General features: G+C 37.5%; 1 protein-coding gene across 34 annotated transcripts in view; it reads left to right on the top strand.

Annotated features, from left to right (window-relative positions):
- Positions 1 to 15309, top strand: part of PARD3 (par-3 family cell polarity regulator) — a 713016-nt gene that overhangs the window by 484803 nt on the left and 212904 nt on the right. For all 34 annotated transcript variants that reach the window (XM_024253533.3, XM_063727279.1, XM_024253534.3 and 31 more), the window contains 2 exons: positions 1849 to 2076; positions 14729 to 14960. In XM_024253533.3, coding sequence (XP_024109301.2) covers positions 1849 to 2076; positions 14729 to 14960 — 460 coding nt within the window. The remainder of the gene's footprint in view (positions 1 to 1848; positions 2077 to 14728; positions 14961 to 15309) is intronic.

Below are 15309 nucleotides of genomic sequence, written 5' to 3'. Positions count from 1 at the left end.
ATGAAATCTTTATTCATGATATATACTCACATACAAATACATACACACATACACATATCCTTAATAAACTCAAGAAAGCACCAAACATTTGCCCAATACACGTTTATGGAAGCCAAATATAGCTGGTAAATTATGAAAATTGATAGGCATTTATTCACAAAAGGATCTTTCCAGTGCTAATTCTAGAAACTATAAAGGTAAATATCCCTGCCCAGGAATGATCTTTTCCCATTCTTTTTTATTCCTTGATTTCTTATTATGTAGGTTTTTGGGACAAAATTCATTTTCCTTCCCATGACATGACTTTTATGAGTAATTTAGAAAATGCAGTTGTCAAAAATTGTAGTGCTAACCAGAAAAAGTAAGATGGATCTCATTCAAGGAAATAAATTTTATGAACTTTTGTCATAAAATAAAGAAATATAGACAAACCTGCATTGAGAAAGCTAAATATGACATCTTTTTCTTTCCAGCACAACAATTTGTGGAATATTATTTCTTCATTAGAATCATGTGTTTGTCTTCCTGTTTGTGCTACATTTTAAACATATCTATTCTTACCCAAAATAGCTTCATGTAACATCAGTGAATCTTAAAAAATTAAATTTTGTTTTGAGTCTTTCAGTGTAATTTTAATTCTGTTTTATTTTCTGAGCTGTGGAAAGCCTATGTCACAACTATTTGTCTTCTGGGTAATAACATGATCAACATATGGGCTGATGACCCCATGCAGAGATAAACTATTTTGTTTTTCCTACCCTCTATTTTTTTCACCTGTCTTTTTGACAGTATATATGAAGAACCAGTTCTATAACCTGGATTGCCCCGGTGGTGGTGTAGAGCTGGTATTTCAGTCATCCGGAAGCTAAATTAGTCTACCTTTGAGTGTCAGGTCAGGCAGTGATGGATAAGGCTGTCTTACCTGGTTAAAGAAATCAGTTTTGATTGCCTTCCACAACTTGGTACTATTGGTATTATCTTGGGTCCTTCTGCCCTAGATCCTCAGGAAATAGAGCCGAATTTTTAATTCCCGGAATTTGTCCCTGTCATCCTCATGAAATGTTCTGGTTAATTGCTAAGTCGTCTTTCTTCTGTCCATCACCTGTTTTTCAAACATATTGTTCCCAGGCCTAGAGATAGAAGTACTCATATCCAGTCTCTCCTTTTTTATTTCCCTCTGAGAGACAGCCCTTATGTAATGTTTCCGTTCAAAGCTTGTGTTACTCTTTCTATAGAATATCCATATTTCCCAGGGTTGGGTTTCTACCTGCTGCCAGGTTGCCCTAACTGTTTTGGTGACATGTTGGCCCCCGTGGTCTTACTCCTTATGCAGTGTTGTGGGTCTGCAGTTTAACAAGGAAGAGACTTGACAGAGCACATTGATGTGCATGTCTAGCTTCTGTTCTAAATAATTTTAAATTGCCAAAAAAAAAAAAGATTTTAATTAAGTGCAAAGCTTATTCTTGGTTGTTTACCTTAGCCTTCTCCTCATCTTCCCTTGCTTTTCAAATGAGCTTCCAGGTTATTCTGGTTCTTTTAGATTATTTCTATTACTGGAGCAAAACGATTTGACAACAATTTCATCTGTTGAATTTTTTTTTTAAAAAGTAAAGACTTAGAGTTTTTCCTAATGCAAAGAGAGAAAATAGACCAAATCTAGTATAAATTTGGGAAAAATAAAAATTAGCAACTATTACTTCATTTATTCTTTGTCTTTTCCATCTACATTCCAGAACTCATCATTGAGCAAATAATTGTTATGTACCTGAAGTTTTCGACAGTGCATATTCAGGTACATACTTTTCACTAGTTCACACTAACATTTTTTTTTTTTTGTAAACCTCCCAGGTTCTCCCAGCAGAGATGTGGGTCCTTCCCTGGGTCTGAAGAAGTCAAGCTCATTAGAGAGTCTGCAGACCGCAGTTGCCGAGGTGACTTTGAATGGGGATATTCCTTTCCATCGTCCACGGCCGCGGATAATCAGAGGCAGGGGATGCAATGAGAGCTTCAGAGCTGCCATCGACAAATCTTATGATAAACCTGCGGTAGATGATGATGATGAAGGCATGGAGACCTGTAAGTTTATAATGGCTGAAAGAATAATAATTAAAATTAGACTCTGTTTCTTAAAGTGAGCTCCAGGGAGCTCTGGGGGTTTTTTAAGACTCTTCAGGGGAATCTCTGAGATCTCTGAGGTCTAATAACCTCTTACTTCATAATCAGAAGACGATATTATTTGCCCTTTACTCACATTCTCTTATAAGTATACACTGGGGTTTTCTGGAGGCCACATGTCCTGTGATACTGCATTAGATTGAATGCAGAAGCAGATATGAGAATCTGTCTTATAGGCCAATATTAAACTAAAAATTTTGAAAAAATATTTAACAGTGCCGTTCTCACTTCTTTTGGAATATATATATTTTTTGGTAAAAATGTAATTTCTGTTAACAAGAAGTTGCTTGTTTTTAAAAAGTAATATTTTAAAACTTTCCCAGTTTTAATTCAGTACCATGTTGCTAGATATAATCCACATATAAAAAAAGTTATTTGGAATGCTTAATAATTTTCAGGGGTGTAAAGTCATCCTGAGATAAAAATGTTTGAAAATCACTACTTTGTAGTGTCTCAAATAGGATGTCTCCATTGAGTATCTGTAATAATCTGTGATCTTAAAAACGTATTTTTTTTTTTTTTTTTTGCTTTCAGGAATTACTCTTGCTTTCCTATAACTAAACTAGCAAGCTATATTTGTGTGTATATATTTTGAAATTGCAAAATATATAAAGCCAAGATTATTAAAAGTCAAAGGTTAATATGAATGTTTTCCTTGGTTTATTGAATAAAAAATAAATTTATAGATAGGTACAAATATGTCCTTCCAGAGAGTTAAACATTTCTTATATTGAAGTAACCATTCTATTAAAAAATAATGGAAAAATTCTACTGATATATTTACCAAGAAGCAAAAGGGCTTAGGAGTCCTAATAGTGAAAATTGTTGATTATCTTACATTGTTCATAACTACTAATTTACCTTTTAGTGTTTTAACCTCAAATGTGACTCACTCATCAAACTATTGTAAGAATAGTTGGAGGGACCATAGAATAAAGCTAAAGCAGAGACCAGAGATGATTTGTGTAGATTGTAAATTACTTATACCTAAGGAAGACTTTTGTGGGAAGAAGAGTTTTAAGTAACAAAGATCACATTTTGAGAATAAGGAAAAACTTAAGTATTTTGCTTATACATATAATGTGTTTGGGAAGATGAATATTTCTGTCATAATATAATATGCGAAGCATAACTTAGAGGATTGCTACACTTCTCTCCGCCTCCACCTGATTCTCCATCTAAATCCAGGCAGTTTTTTTCACTATGATCAGATTCCTCACAACTGGGCCTTTCCAGGCCCAGTTTTCCACTTTTGGCGGCCTCTCCAGGCCCAGAACTTCCTTAGGTCAGCCTCTCCAGACCCAGTTGCAGCCTCCTGGTGTCCTCTCCAGGCCCACCTCTTCCTCCCGGCTGTGAATATATGCAGCCCATTCTTGCAGGATGAAGAGCATATTTACTATTTTTGCTGCCAAACCTGGTCTCCAAGATCCTGAGTCATATAAGCTTTCGACCCTATTGAGTTTTTTCCCTTTGTAATAATGGTTCCTTGCCATCCTAATCAATATTACTTGACAATTATAGAGCTTGCTTCTGTCTGTCTTGGGTGTATATTTAATCAAAAATTACTATGCTTTGGCCCCTTGATATATATTTTTTAAGTATCTGTAATTGATGATGCTTTTGAACTTTTTTCTTGTTCTGGTTAAAATGTTATTTAATTTTCCTTAAAAAATGCAGTTTGCTCTTACAATATGTCACTCATTTCAAATAACAGGAGATAGAATACATATGAATATAAGGTATATTTTTAATTCTGTAGGGACAGCCTCCAGAGTGTCCCACCAACATGGGCATCTGATTTTGTCCCTATATAAACTTATTTTTTAAAAAACAAAATGAGAAATAACAGTATATTAAAGTTCATTCATGTATCTGTCCTTCAGAGAAAAAAAGTGAAATGAAACACATGGATAGGCAAATTACAATTTGCAGACCAAAGATAAAGTTCTGGACAAGACCTGGGAAATACACGTGTGGCAGGTGCCCTAAAACACGCTGCACCTACAACCAGCAAATGTTGTATTTTTCAAAAGTCCTGTTTTTAGTATTTTTTATATACCAGTTTTCTGAACTTTGCATATGGCAAATGAATGGCAACTATTGTAAATTCCAAACTTTTCCAGTTTTGGTTGTTGAAATCGTGTTTATAGGGTGGAATGAACACAGAAGTGGAATTCAGGTGACTTGCATCCTCCTCTACATTCTTCTAAGTAATTTGGGATTTTAGTCAAAACTTCAGCTGCTTGAGCTTTAGTTTCTTCATTTGTAAAACTGAAGATTTGGACTAGATAATTGACTTTCAACTGGTGTGTTGTGATCTCTGGTCAGGAGCAGTACCTCAGTGGGTTTGGAGAGTGGGAAAGGCCACCAGCATCACATCACCTTCCCCCCAACACCACCTTGACAGTTTTTTTACTCACTTCTGTACATGGGGATCCTTCGTAAATTTTAGTTTTTAAAAAGGGTGTTTTTGAATATTTAGGAAAAAGTTGTAAAAGTTCTGGCTTAGATGGTTTAGTTGGTTTCCGAAGTCCCTCCTAGTTTAACATTCCATGATTCTATGTACCCCCTCACTGCCCTACATCTGGCATGCTAACCCCCTCACCTTCTGCGAGGCCCATGTGGAAAACACCCCATCTATTTTCATCTTGCATTACCAAACACAAAGCTTGGCAAATCATAGAATTAAATGAATGTCTGCCAAATCGATGAGTGGGTGAGTGAGGTATCCCACACTGGACCTTGTATGCACTAGATCTTCAATACTCCAGCAAACTCTTTGTTTTTGTTTAAAAAAAAAAAAATTGTCTATCAAATGTGGTGTTACTGCTGGTGGCTGTCAGCTTACGTAAAACTGAAGACGCGAAGGCACTTTCTGCCTCCAGCTTTGGAAAGAAGGCCGGCTCAGTTAGCCCTCCTTCAGCTTCCTAACCACACCATTTTCAGCGTCTGGCCTGTGGACCTGCACAGCGGAGTCTCTGGACTTGCTGTCTCTGTGGCTATGCTCTTGCATTTTTGCCTTTCTGGGCTTGTCCCTTAGCTATGTGTCCCCTGGCTGCATGTCCAACATCCTCCATTGTCTGTGCTAAGTGGGCCTCAGGGGAAGTGAGTTCTTTCTTGTCCCAATGGTCCGACTCAGTTACAGCTGCCCGTAGAAATTAAAACGCCACATCCCCCTTGAACCTGGATCTGAAAAGAGGACCATCGTCTAGGCAGACGGTCTTTTTGTCACATGGGACATTTCCTGAGGATGCAGTGCACCCTGGAAACGTGTGGCTAGAGACTGGGCCATTGTGGAAAAGCTAGTTATGGAGGTCAGCAGGAACAGAGAGCTCCTTGCACCGTGCTGCAGGCTCTGGTGTCTATCATCATGTGGCACTTTTCCTCTTTACAAGTAAGACACGTAGGCGTAGGCATGGTTGATTGCTCTTGTCAGTTGGGTCGAGCACCTCCCCAGTGACTGTATTCATGGCACTGAAGAGGCTGGCCTCTTCTCAGCAGTGTGGAAATCATGGCATGGGCACAGCAATGGGGCCAAGAGACTGGGGTGGGATCCATGTGGTATCTGGTATCTGTCATCTTCTGCAGCACTTACGTTCTTCCTGTGGAGATGGCAGAAGCCAGCATTTTTGTCTCTCATTTAATCCATCTGGCGTCTCCATGTTGTGTGCGTCTGTCTGGATCAAGATGGAGCTTTGTATTCTGGGACCCATTATCTCCGAGGCCCTACCTGTGTTTGACAGGTCAGGGCATTGACAATCTGCTCCCTCTTCTATGCAAATTACATGCCCAGCCTGGCTCTCAGCAAGCGACTTCTATTTTCCCTGTGATAAATCAGTTTCTATTGCTACCAAGAAAATGCATGCAGTAAGATTGCTTTGTTTTCTTTTAAAAAATACATTAATTCTACTTTTTCATAATTAAAAGTTGCCAGAAATTGTAAGCCCTGCAGTCAGTTTTGTAACAGCTTTTTGTTAAGGTTGAGGAAGTGAAACAGCAAAACTAAATATCTCCTATTAATTGTACCTATTGATTTTAAGATATATCAAGTTCAGAATTTTAAATGTGACAAACTTTGTGCCTTGCAAACATGAAGGCATTGTCTTCAAACATGAAGTAGGTAGCTTGCCTACTTTCCTATAGAGCTCTTATTAGGAGATAGGAGAAAAGCACTGCTCCAGAATACACATAATTTAGGTTTTCAGTATGAAATTTGAAGAAACTGAATTTACATTATTAAATCAACTAATATGAGAGCTTCTAGGGGAATTTTGTTATTGTTTTATTAGCTATGAAATAACATATTGCCTTTGATATCTCAGATTTTCTATTCTCAGTATTCTACCCACTTCTAGCCACCTTTCATCACCACCTATTTCAGCAAAAATAATGCAAACTAAGTATAATTTTATCATAAGCAAAACAGTGGATTACAGTAAATCTATTGTGGAAGAATTTGGGATCAGATTTCAAAGTCAGAGTACTTTGTAAACTGTTTCCTATTTGGTTAATCTATTTTAGTGGATAATTGGATGTTGATCTATAAAAATACTTGTTCTAAAATGCTAAGAAGAAGAATAACCTATCACATCATTTTATGCAAATAAAATGATACATATACTTAACCTGCAGTTTAAGAAAGGGAGCTTTGATTAATTTTTAGGAGGTTTCTGATCATAGTATGGGTGTATGGTTGTGAAATAACCAAAGGTATTCCTTACATTTCTTTTTCTAGGTAAAATGTAACTTAGCAGAAAGTGCAATGAATATTCACATCTGAAGTGTTTTGAATGATAGAATCCTTATTTCTAACTTTTTTTTTTTATTTTAGAAAGAGTGTGACTCTGTAGCCCAGGCTGGAGTGCAGTGGCACAATCTTGGCTCATTGCAACCTCCAACTCCCAGGTCCTGGTTCACGCAATTCTCCTACCTCAGCCTCCCAAGTAACTGGAATTAAATAAAATAATATGATGGGACTCTGGGGTAGAGGGTGGCTTATCGGGATGGGATGATAAGTAGTAACGTCAGGGCAAGGAGCTCATTTCTGTGATAGTAGTACAATAATCCAGGTGAGTGATGATGCTTGGCAGTACCAGAGCAAAGGAAGAAACTGTTTACAGGCTTAGCATCTCTCACACAAAGATGGATGATGATGCTGTGATTTCTCTCATTAGCACTTCCAGGCTCAGAAACTTGGAATCATTGTCTCACTGTGTCACCACTCCATTACCAAGCTTTCTTAATCTTTCCACATGTAATCTAATCTCACCCCTTACTTGCAGTCCAGGCCCGACCCTCGTTATTTAATATCAGAAGGTATTGTTAGTGTCTCCCAACTGGGCCTCCTGTCTCTAGATGTGCCCAGTGAGCTCTGCAGTCACCTTCTGACTCTCACAGCCCCTCAAGTGTCCGTGCTTACCCTTGCCTGTGCCATGCGGTGCACACTTCGTGACGTGTATCTTCTTTCTTCCCCAACCCTCTAATGTGTGTATATTATACTGTCATCTTCCTTCTCCAAGAAACTTTTCCCCCAACAATCTAGTTTCTCTTAAGCTCCAGCTGATTCTACACAGTGCATCCGAGACTTTTTAGTATAAATAATTTTTTTTACATCAGGAAATTTTTGCGGATCACTCAATATAGATTATGTTTCATGGTAGTTAAGAACATTCGCTTTTGGGGAGCAGGCAAGCATTGCTAGCCATTCACTATTTTATAATCTCTAAACATTTTTATGCTGTTAGTTTTTGTGTTTCACTTAAAAGAGTCTGAGCAGTGGCCTGAAATCTCTTTCTTTGACCATAAATAATAGTTTGTATGTTATTCAAACAGACGTTGTGTACGTTAAGCTCACTCCTTGATTAAAATAAAATTCTTAGTGGCAATTCCAACTGTAGGGTTAGGAATGCTGTCATTTCGATTGTGTAGCCAACCCTTTCGGTCAGAATTGGTTTTTAAAAAGCCTTCAGCTTCATTTTAAATTGTCCCCATGGACAGAAAACAGCATCCACTGTGGGCCGTCATTTGAATGTTAAAATCAATTGGACACTAAAAGTGAATTTGCAAAGGTTCAGAAAATTGAGGGTGTGACCCTCATTGTGCCTGCTCAGCAACATTGTCTTGGGAAGGGAGGGATAATGGAGGTGACATTCTACCATCATCTGTGGGAGCATTTTACCTGCTTCATTTGTTGGGGATGGGCTAAAGAGAAGTTTAGAATGTCACGTAAAAGTGAAGAAAGGTTTTTGGTAATAACTCTTTAAAAGAGTGATCCTATTGTTTTTCTTCCTTCACCCACATATATTGAAAGGTTTTTAAAAAATGAAATACAGCTATTTTTAGAGTAGAGTGTCTGAGGAGTCATCTATTTGAACTTTCTCCCAGTTGCTGAAACCACTTTGCAATACCACTAATAAATGTCACCTGATTCCTTCATAGCTTTTTACCTCCTCACAGTCTTCATCATATCAGTTATTATTCTCACCGCATGTATTGGTCTAAAAGCTCTAAAGTCTTCCTGTTTCATGCCAGCTTTGTGTGTGTGTGGTTTTATTTTTTCGGTTTTCAGAAAAAGCTAAGTTTTTCTGTTGCCAAGAGCTCATCATTCTAATGTTAAAAGTCAGAGTCCAGAACAGCAGATCCTGTTATTCGACACCATCTGTGTATCACTAGCTGTTCATTTCCTACATCTTTCTTTCTCTTCCAAAGTCAAAGTGTTCCGCCAAAATAAGAAATAAAAACAATATTTATGTCCCCAGCATTGTTGATTCCTGTGCAGGAGTTTGCAGTGACTGAAAGTCCAGTCCTCATTTAGTTGTATTACCTTTTTACCTAACACTAACAGAAATTGGTAGTGGTCAGTGGATTTACTAAATCCAGTGAAATTTTCTATTTTGAATGTCTCATTTTAACTTAAAAGTTTTGTTTTAAGAATATAGCTTGTGAAGACTGAGTCATCCTGTGTAGAAATTTTACATTTCATCCTTTATCTTTCAATATAAACTGTAAATTGCTCAAGAATCTGTGTTCCTATTATTAAGTATTCCTAATTCTAAGGTAGTTCATAGTTAAATGGGTGCAACAAAGGGCAGTTCTTCATATTGTTGGCTGCTTATTCAGTCCTTCATTTAATTGCTCAGTGAGTATTTAATGATGCTTCTTGGGGCTTCTCCCTCAGAGGAGAGTATTGTTGAGTTTTAAATAAAAAGTAATACTATGTTATTTTCGTTTTGTATATCTCTATTTATACCTATTGAACAATTCATTTTAATCTAGTAGCAAATCTAAACAAATTATTTAAATCTAGTAAAATTGCCAAAGCTACCTAAAATGATATTTACTGCTAAATTATACACTTAAGACAAATAACACAATAGATATTCCACAGCTGCTCTAACACTTGCTTTATGCAGTGTACCTTTTAGGATGCTTTCAGCTGTATGTAATAGAAAGTGCAACTCAGACCAACTCAAACAATAAGGAAATACATTTTCCTACATAACTTGAGTTCTAGAGTTCTTCAGAGAGATTTCTCCAAAGACCCAACATTTTTCTGCCCCTTCTGCTCTGCTATCCATGAGTCAGCTACCCACAAAATAATTCCATAATTCAGCTATCCATAGGGTAATTTTAGGGCTCAGAGGCCTTTTAATGTCTTATTCCTGTCCAACAGAAGGGAATGAGCCCTCTCCCTAAGCATGGAATATGTCCATTGAGTTCAACGGGCCATTCTTGGTCTGATAACCTTGGACTGGCAAATCTGCAGGGGGTATGGCATCCATAAACTTAATAATGAATTTACCCCTTGGAGCTAGGTTGCATTCCTGGACACAGAGTTCTATTAGGAAGAATAAAAGGAGAAATGGATTTTGGATAAGCAGCCAACAGAAATCATTATAGTATCAACAGTAGCATCACTTCTCAATGGGGGGAAAAAATAGACTCTAATGACCTTGAGGCTTTGAGTCAACCTTGACTGTAAAATGTTTGTAAAGTTTAGATAGAAATAGATTATTTATGGCAGAAGCTGCAGAACTTTGTGCTTCAATGAAAACCCAAAGTCATTTTCTCCATCATCATTAACACGTAAATGCCCGATCTTTCCCAAACTTGTTGGTGATCCAGTCCTAACATGATACCTTTCAGAGTTGAGTGACTTAATTTGTAACATGGACTAGAATTTTAATTGAGCTACATTTGCATCTGTTGAAAACATGATAATTAGGTATGTCTTAATTGCAGAATGACTGTGCCACATTAAAGAGAAATAAGCAGCTTCATGCTACAGCTTCTTTAAAAAAAGAAACTTGAAAGTACGCATCTTTATAGGTAATCACATGGAAACATAGCTGATAGTTCAGTGCGTAGAGCAGGTTTAAACAAGCAGAAATGTTGTCAAAAATGGAAATTTCTATTTGTTTGGCAGGAGATAATCATCTCTCTTTGTGTAGGCTATCTGCAAAAGGAAAGCAAATAGTCTGTCAAAATGAGCAAAATTAAAGAAAAAAATCAAGAAATGTATATAGCACTTAAAATAGTACATTATCTAAATGTAGATTTATGATTAGTTCTTACCTTGTAATTTGCTGTATGAACACAATAGATCAAGCCATTTATTGCTGATATATTACTAGTACTTTTCTTACTTGAAAAATTGTTTATATGCATGTTTTCTTAGTTTAAGGAAATAAAGATATTTTATGTACCTAATTATAAAGCTAGTATTAAATGTACAGATTTATTTTAAAACCTAAAATCTGACTAGTGTATCAGTGACTTTGAATATGTATATTTTTTTCAAAAATTAAGCATGTGTAACCAATTTATTTGAGCTTTTGAAACTACAATATTTCTGCATAGAAGCAGGATAAAGATTTTTCTCTATCAAATAATTTCAGAATTTGAAGTATATATAATTCAGTACTTTAAAAGAACATCTTATGTTTGTACATATGAAGCTACATATTGCTAAATATTTTTAATTAGTTGGCATTTGAAGGGATTAGTTAAATCAGTACACCCCCAGAAGAGTTTCTGTGATAATGTATTATCTAATTTAGAATGTTCAGAACAAGCATAAAGAATCCTCCGATGTGCAAGTATCATTTTAAACAGTCCTCTGGCTTGGGGCAGGAAACAGAGGTAGGACTTTTAATTTTATAAAATGAGGTTACAAAACCTGAAGCTAATAATTGATTTCATACTACTTTATTTCACATACTTTAGAAAATAAGTTGTGTTACATACACCAGAAAATTATTTTGAATATGAAAAGAATTGGCAACAAACGTGACTTCAGCATATAGTGAGTTGTGAAGGCACTGCCATTATTCTGTTCCCAAGCCAAGAGCCGACATATGCCCCTTGAACTTCTGCCAAAACTATTAGGCAGAAAACTAACAGAATCGCTACTGATAGTTCCATTCATGATTTATGATAATGGTTGCTGTGGAAGACTAAATCATTTACATTTATTGAGCTCATTTTTCTGTTTATAGTTTCAGACATTGTAGAGGGTTGTAAAATCTATTAAATGATGCATATAGCACTAACAATAATAGCATGAAAATATACCAGAAACTAATTAGAGCTAAACCAAATATCATGAGCATTCCTACCTAGTGTTACCGTAGTCAGATTGTGGCTAGTCTTGTCAGGCTTGATGAGAGAACAGTAAGCATTTTTGTAAAGCCAGAGGACTGGTGATACCTGGCAATTAGATAAAGTTTGGTCAGGAGAAAGTCACAAGTCAGTTTTTACCAAAAGTCTTTCATTTACGCAGCCATTTATGAGCAGCTGCTGTTTGCCCCACGGTCTTCATTTGAGGAGCTTAGAGAATAGGAGGGAGACATGTATGTGATATCATATGAGAAGTGCAATAATAAAAGATTGTACAAAGAAAGGGCTTTGGAAGTATAGGTGAAAGGAGGTTTCCATGCAGGAATTATACAAAATTCACTAGCATCCGTTTATCTAGTTTGAGTATACCAATAGACCTAGGTTTTTATAGCTCCAGAGAACTTTTGGGACTTGTTCTGTAATTATTTGGTCAATTATCTCACATTTGTGGCCACACCCATATCTCAAAGAGCTGAAGTACTGGCTCACAAGCAGAACACAGCCATGTTCAAGGACATTAAGCAACACACTACAACCCTGCTTGAGGTATATTTACATTCTTTGGGGGAGCTCTCATTTGAAAAGGCTACACATAATTAGCAAGCCCTTGGGTCAACTGCCAGGATATTCTTTCCCTGCACTGCGTACATCACAAAAAATTATAGCCTGAACTCAGTATTATTTGTAAGATTATGGATTTTCACTATGTCCTTCTAGTTGTAACTGGCTTCTTCTAATAAACCTGCACAATTACTATTTATATCTTAATAGAGAGGAAAAGGAGCAAATTTTCTTAAAAGCCACCATGTCCTTTGGAGGAAGACAATGGCTTACAATGAGATAACTCACAGTACAGAGGAAGGTTAACCTTTCTGAAGTCATTTATATGCTTGGGCTGGGCACGGTGACTCACCCCTGTAATCCCAGCACTTTGGGAGGCCAAGGCTGGTGGATCATAAGGTCAAGAGATCAAGACCATCCTGGCCAACATGGTGAATTCCCATCTCTACTAAAAATACAAAAATTAGCTGGGTGTGGTGGCATGCGCCTGTAGTCCCAGCTACTTGGGAGGCTGAGGCAGGAGAATCACATGAACTTGGAAAGTAGAGATTGCAGTGAGCCGAGATCATACCACTGCACTCCAGCCTGGTGACAGAGTGAAACTCCATCTCAAGAAAAAAAAAAAAAAAAAAGTCTGGGTGCAGTGGCTCACTCCTATAATCCCAGCACTTTGGGAGGCCGAGGCAGGCAGATCATGAGGTCTGGAGTTCGAGACCAGCCTGACCAACATAGTGAAACTCTACTACTAAAAATACAAAACTACGAAAAATACAAAAAATCAGCTGGGCGTGGTGGTGGGCGCCTGTAATCCCAGCTACTCGGTAGGCTGAGGCAGGAGAATGGCTTGAACCCAGGAGGCAGAGGTTGCAGTGAGTCGAGATCACACCATTGCACTCCAGCCTGGGCGACAGAGCGAGACTCCGCCTCAAAAAAATAAAAAAAATAAAAAATAAAAATTCTGAGCTTTGTTTTTTGCATTATGACAAATAGCTGGCTTTTTAACAAAAAAACACAACTGTGTTACTTGGGCATAGCTGTACCATCATTTGATAGTCTCTTTTCAGATTTGTGAGGGTTTAATAGCAGAAATCTAAGATATTGGGACCCTTTTAGCTGGCCTTATTATACCCATGATAATTGTGTATTGCTATTGAAAGTGCTCCTTGCTGGTGGAGAGGAAGGACTGAATTTTACTGAGGATATATTAACTTGATTTGGAGGTCAGTTCTTTGCAAAAGTTTGGGAAGAGGCCGAACCATTCTGTTTGGCTCTTTGTTATAAGAAACTCAGAAATAATGATCTATACTTTCTTTTTTGATGCTGGAAAAAGAAAAATGACTTAAGAATTCATGGAGTAATTAACCTTATGGCCCCTATAATTCTCATTATATTTGGAGGAGAACCTTAGGTGACCAGTCTTGAAAGAAAGATTTCTGAGAGTGGATGTTCATATGTGCCTCTCTGCTTCTTACTTAATAGAGAAATGTTTAAGCTCTTCTGGTAGGGGAAGACCTACTTCAGTTACTTGTCGTTCTTTCAGCTGCAGAAAGTTTGGGGTATTGAAGTGCCCTTGGACCATGTGCTTACGAAGTGTTGGTTCAAGGAATGGAATGTTGTTATCACTAAGTAGATCTTTTATCTGCAAAGTCCAGAGAAGTGGGCTTATTGATTTACTCATTTTCATGGCTCCCTCTGCGTCTGTTCAGCTGCCATGACACAGATAGGCATGCAAGATTGTTTAGGATTAGAATATATAGTAGCATTTACTTCTGATGTTGGCCTTATGCAAAGAAAAGTTACAGAGGCTGTGCAGATCTGTTGTAGATATAAGCCAAAATAATCTGCTCTTCTGTGTGAGCAGGATATGTTGGGAGCCTAAGGAAAGAAGTCCTTGTGCTGACATTGAATGGTGTAGTCCAGCAAATTAATGAGGGGCCAGAGTGTATCTGCATTATTCTTACCCAAGAAGAAAGGAAGCACTTTGGGAAGGGCTGCTTGTTTTCTTTCTTTTCATCTTGCAAATATAGTACACGGGACCCTTAGAGGTCTGTGCTGTATAACAAGGTCTTGCTGGACCCCCCAGTAGTGTACAGTCTGATTCTTAGAGGGTGTTTCTGTGGGTGCATCTGCATCCCACCAGGAAGCTGCTGCTTTGCTACTACTGACTTGGCACACGATCTTCACATAGGAGGCATCCACATCACGTATTCCATTTTAATTCTACTCAAAGTTAAACAGCATTGCAATCCATGTTGCTGGCAGGGCCATACTGCAGTAAAAGTGTGGGAAAGTAAAGTCCTTGAATGTATTTTAGCTTTATTATTTTTGTTGCCTTGGTTCACTGTGTCCCTATTTTTTTTTCTTTCCTTCCAAGTGGAAGAAGACACAGAAGAAAGTTCAAGATCAGGGAGAGAGTCTGTATCCACAGCCAGTGATCAGCCTTCCCACTCTCTGGAGAGACAAATGAATGGAAACCAAGAGAAAGGTGATAAGACTGATAGAAAAAAGGATAAAACTGGAAAAGAAAAGAAGAAAGATAGAGATAAGGAGAAGGATAAAATGAAAGCCAAGAAGGGAATGCTGAAGGGCTTGGGAGACATGTTCAGGTAAGTCTTTACCATCCCAAACCAGAATCTCCTTAAGCATACAGGAGTGTGAGCTTAGCAAAAAGTACTAAAAACTGGACACAGTAGTGCACACCTGTAATCCCAGCTACTTGGGAGGCTGAGCTGGGAGGAATGCTGGAGCCCAGGATTCCAAATCCAGCCTGGGCAACAGATCATTCCATTCTCTCTCTAAAAAAATAAATAAATAAATAAAAGCACTGAAAGCACAGATTTGAAAACATTATCTTTGAAATCAACCAAAATTCTTGTATAATCTTTTCCTACTTCATTTTTACTTTGTTATGGATTTCATGTTAGGCATTTTCAGACTGTTTTAGCAGCCTAAATG

Source organism: Pongo abelii, chromosome 8 (assembly GCF_028885655.2).
Source record: "Pongo abelii isolate AG06213 chromosome 8, NHGRI_mPonAbe1-v2.0_pri, whole genome shotgun sequence".
In the NCBI taxonomy this organism is placed as follows: Eukaryota; Metazoa; Chordata; class Mammalia; order Primates; family Hominidae; genus Pongo; species Pongo abelii.
This window is presented reverse-complemented; position numbering and strand designations above follow the sequence as displayed.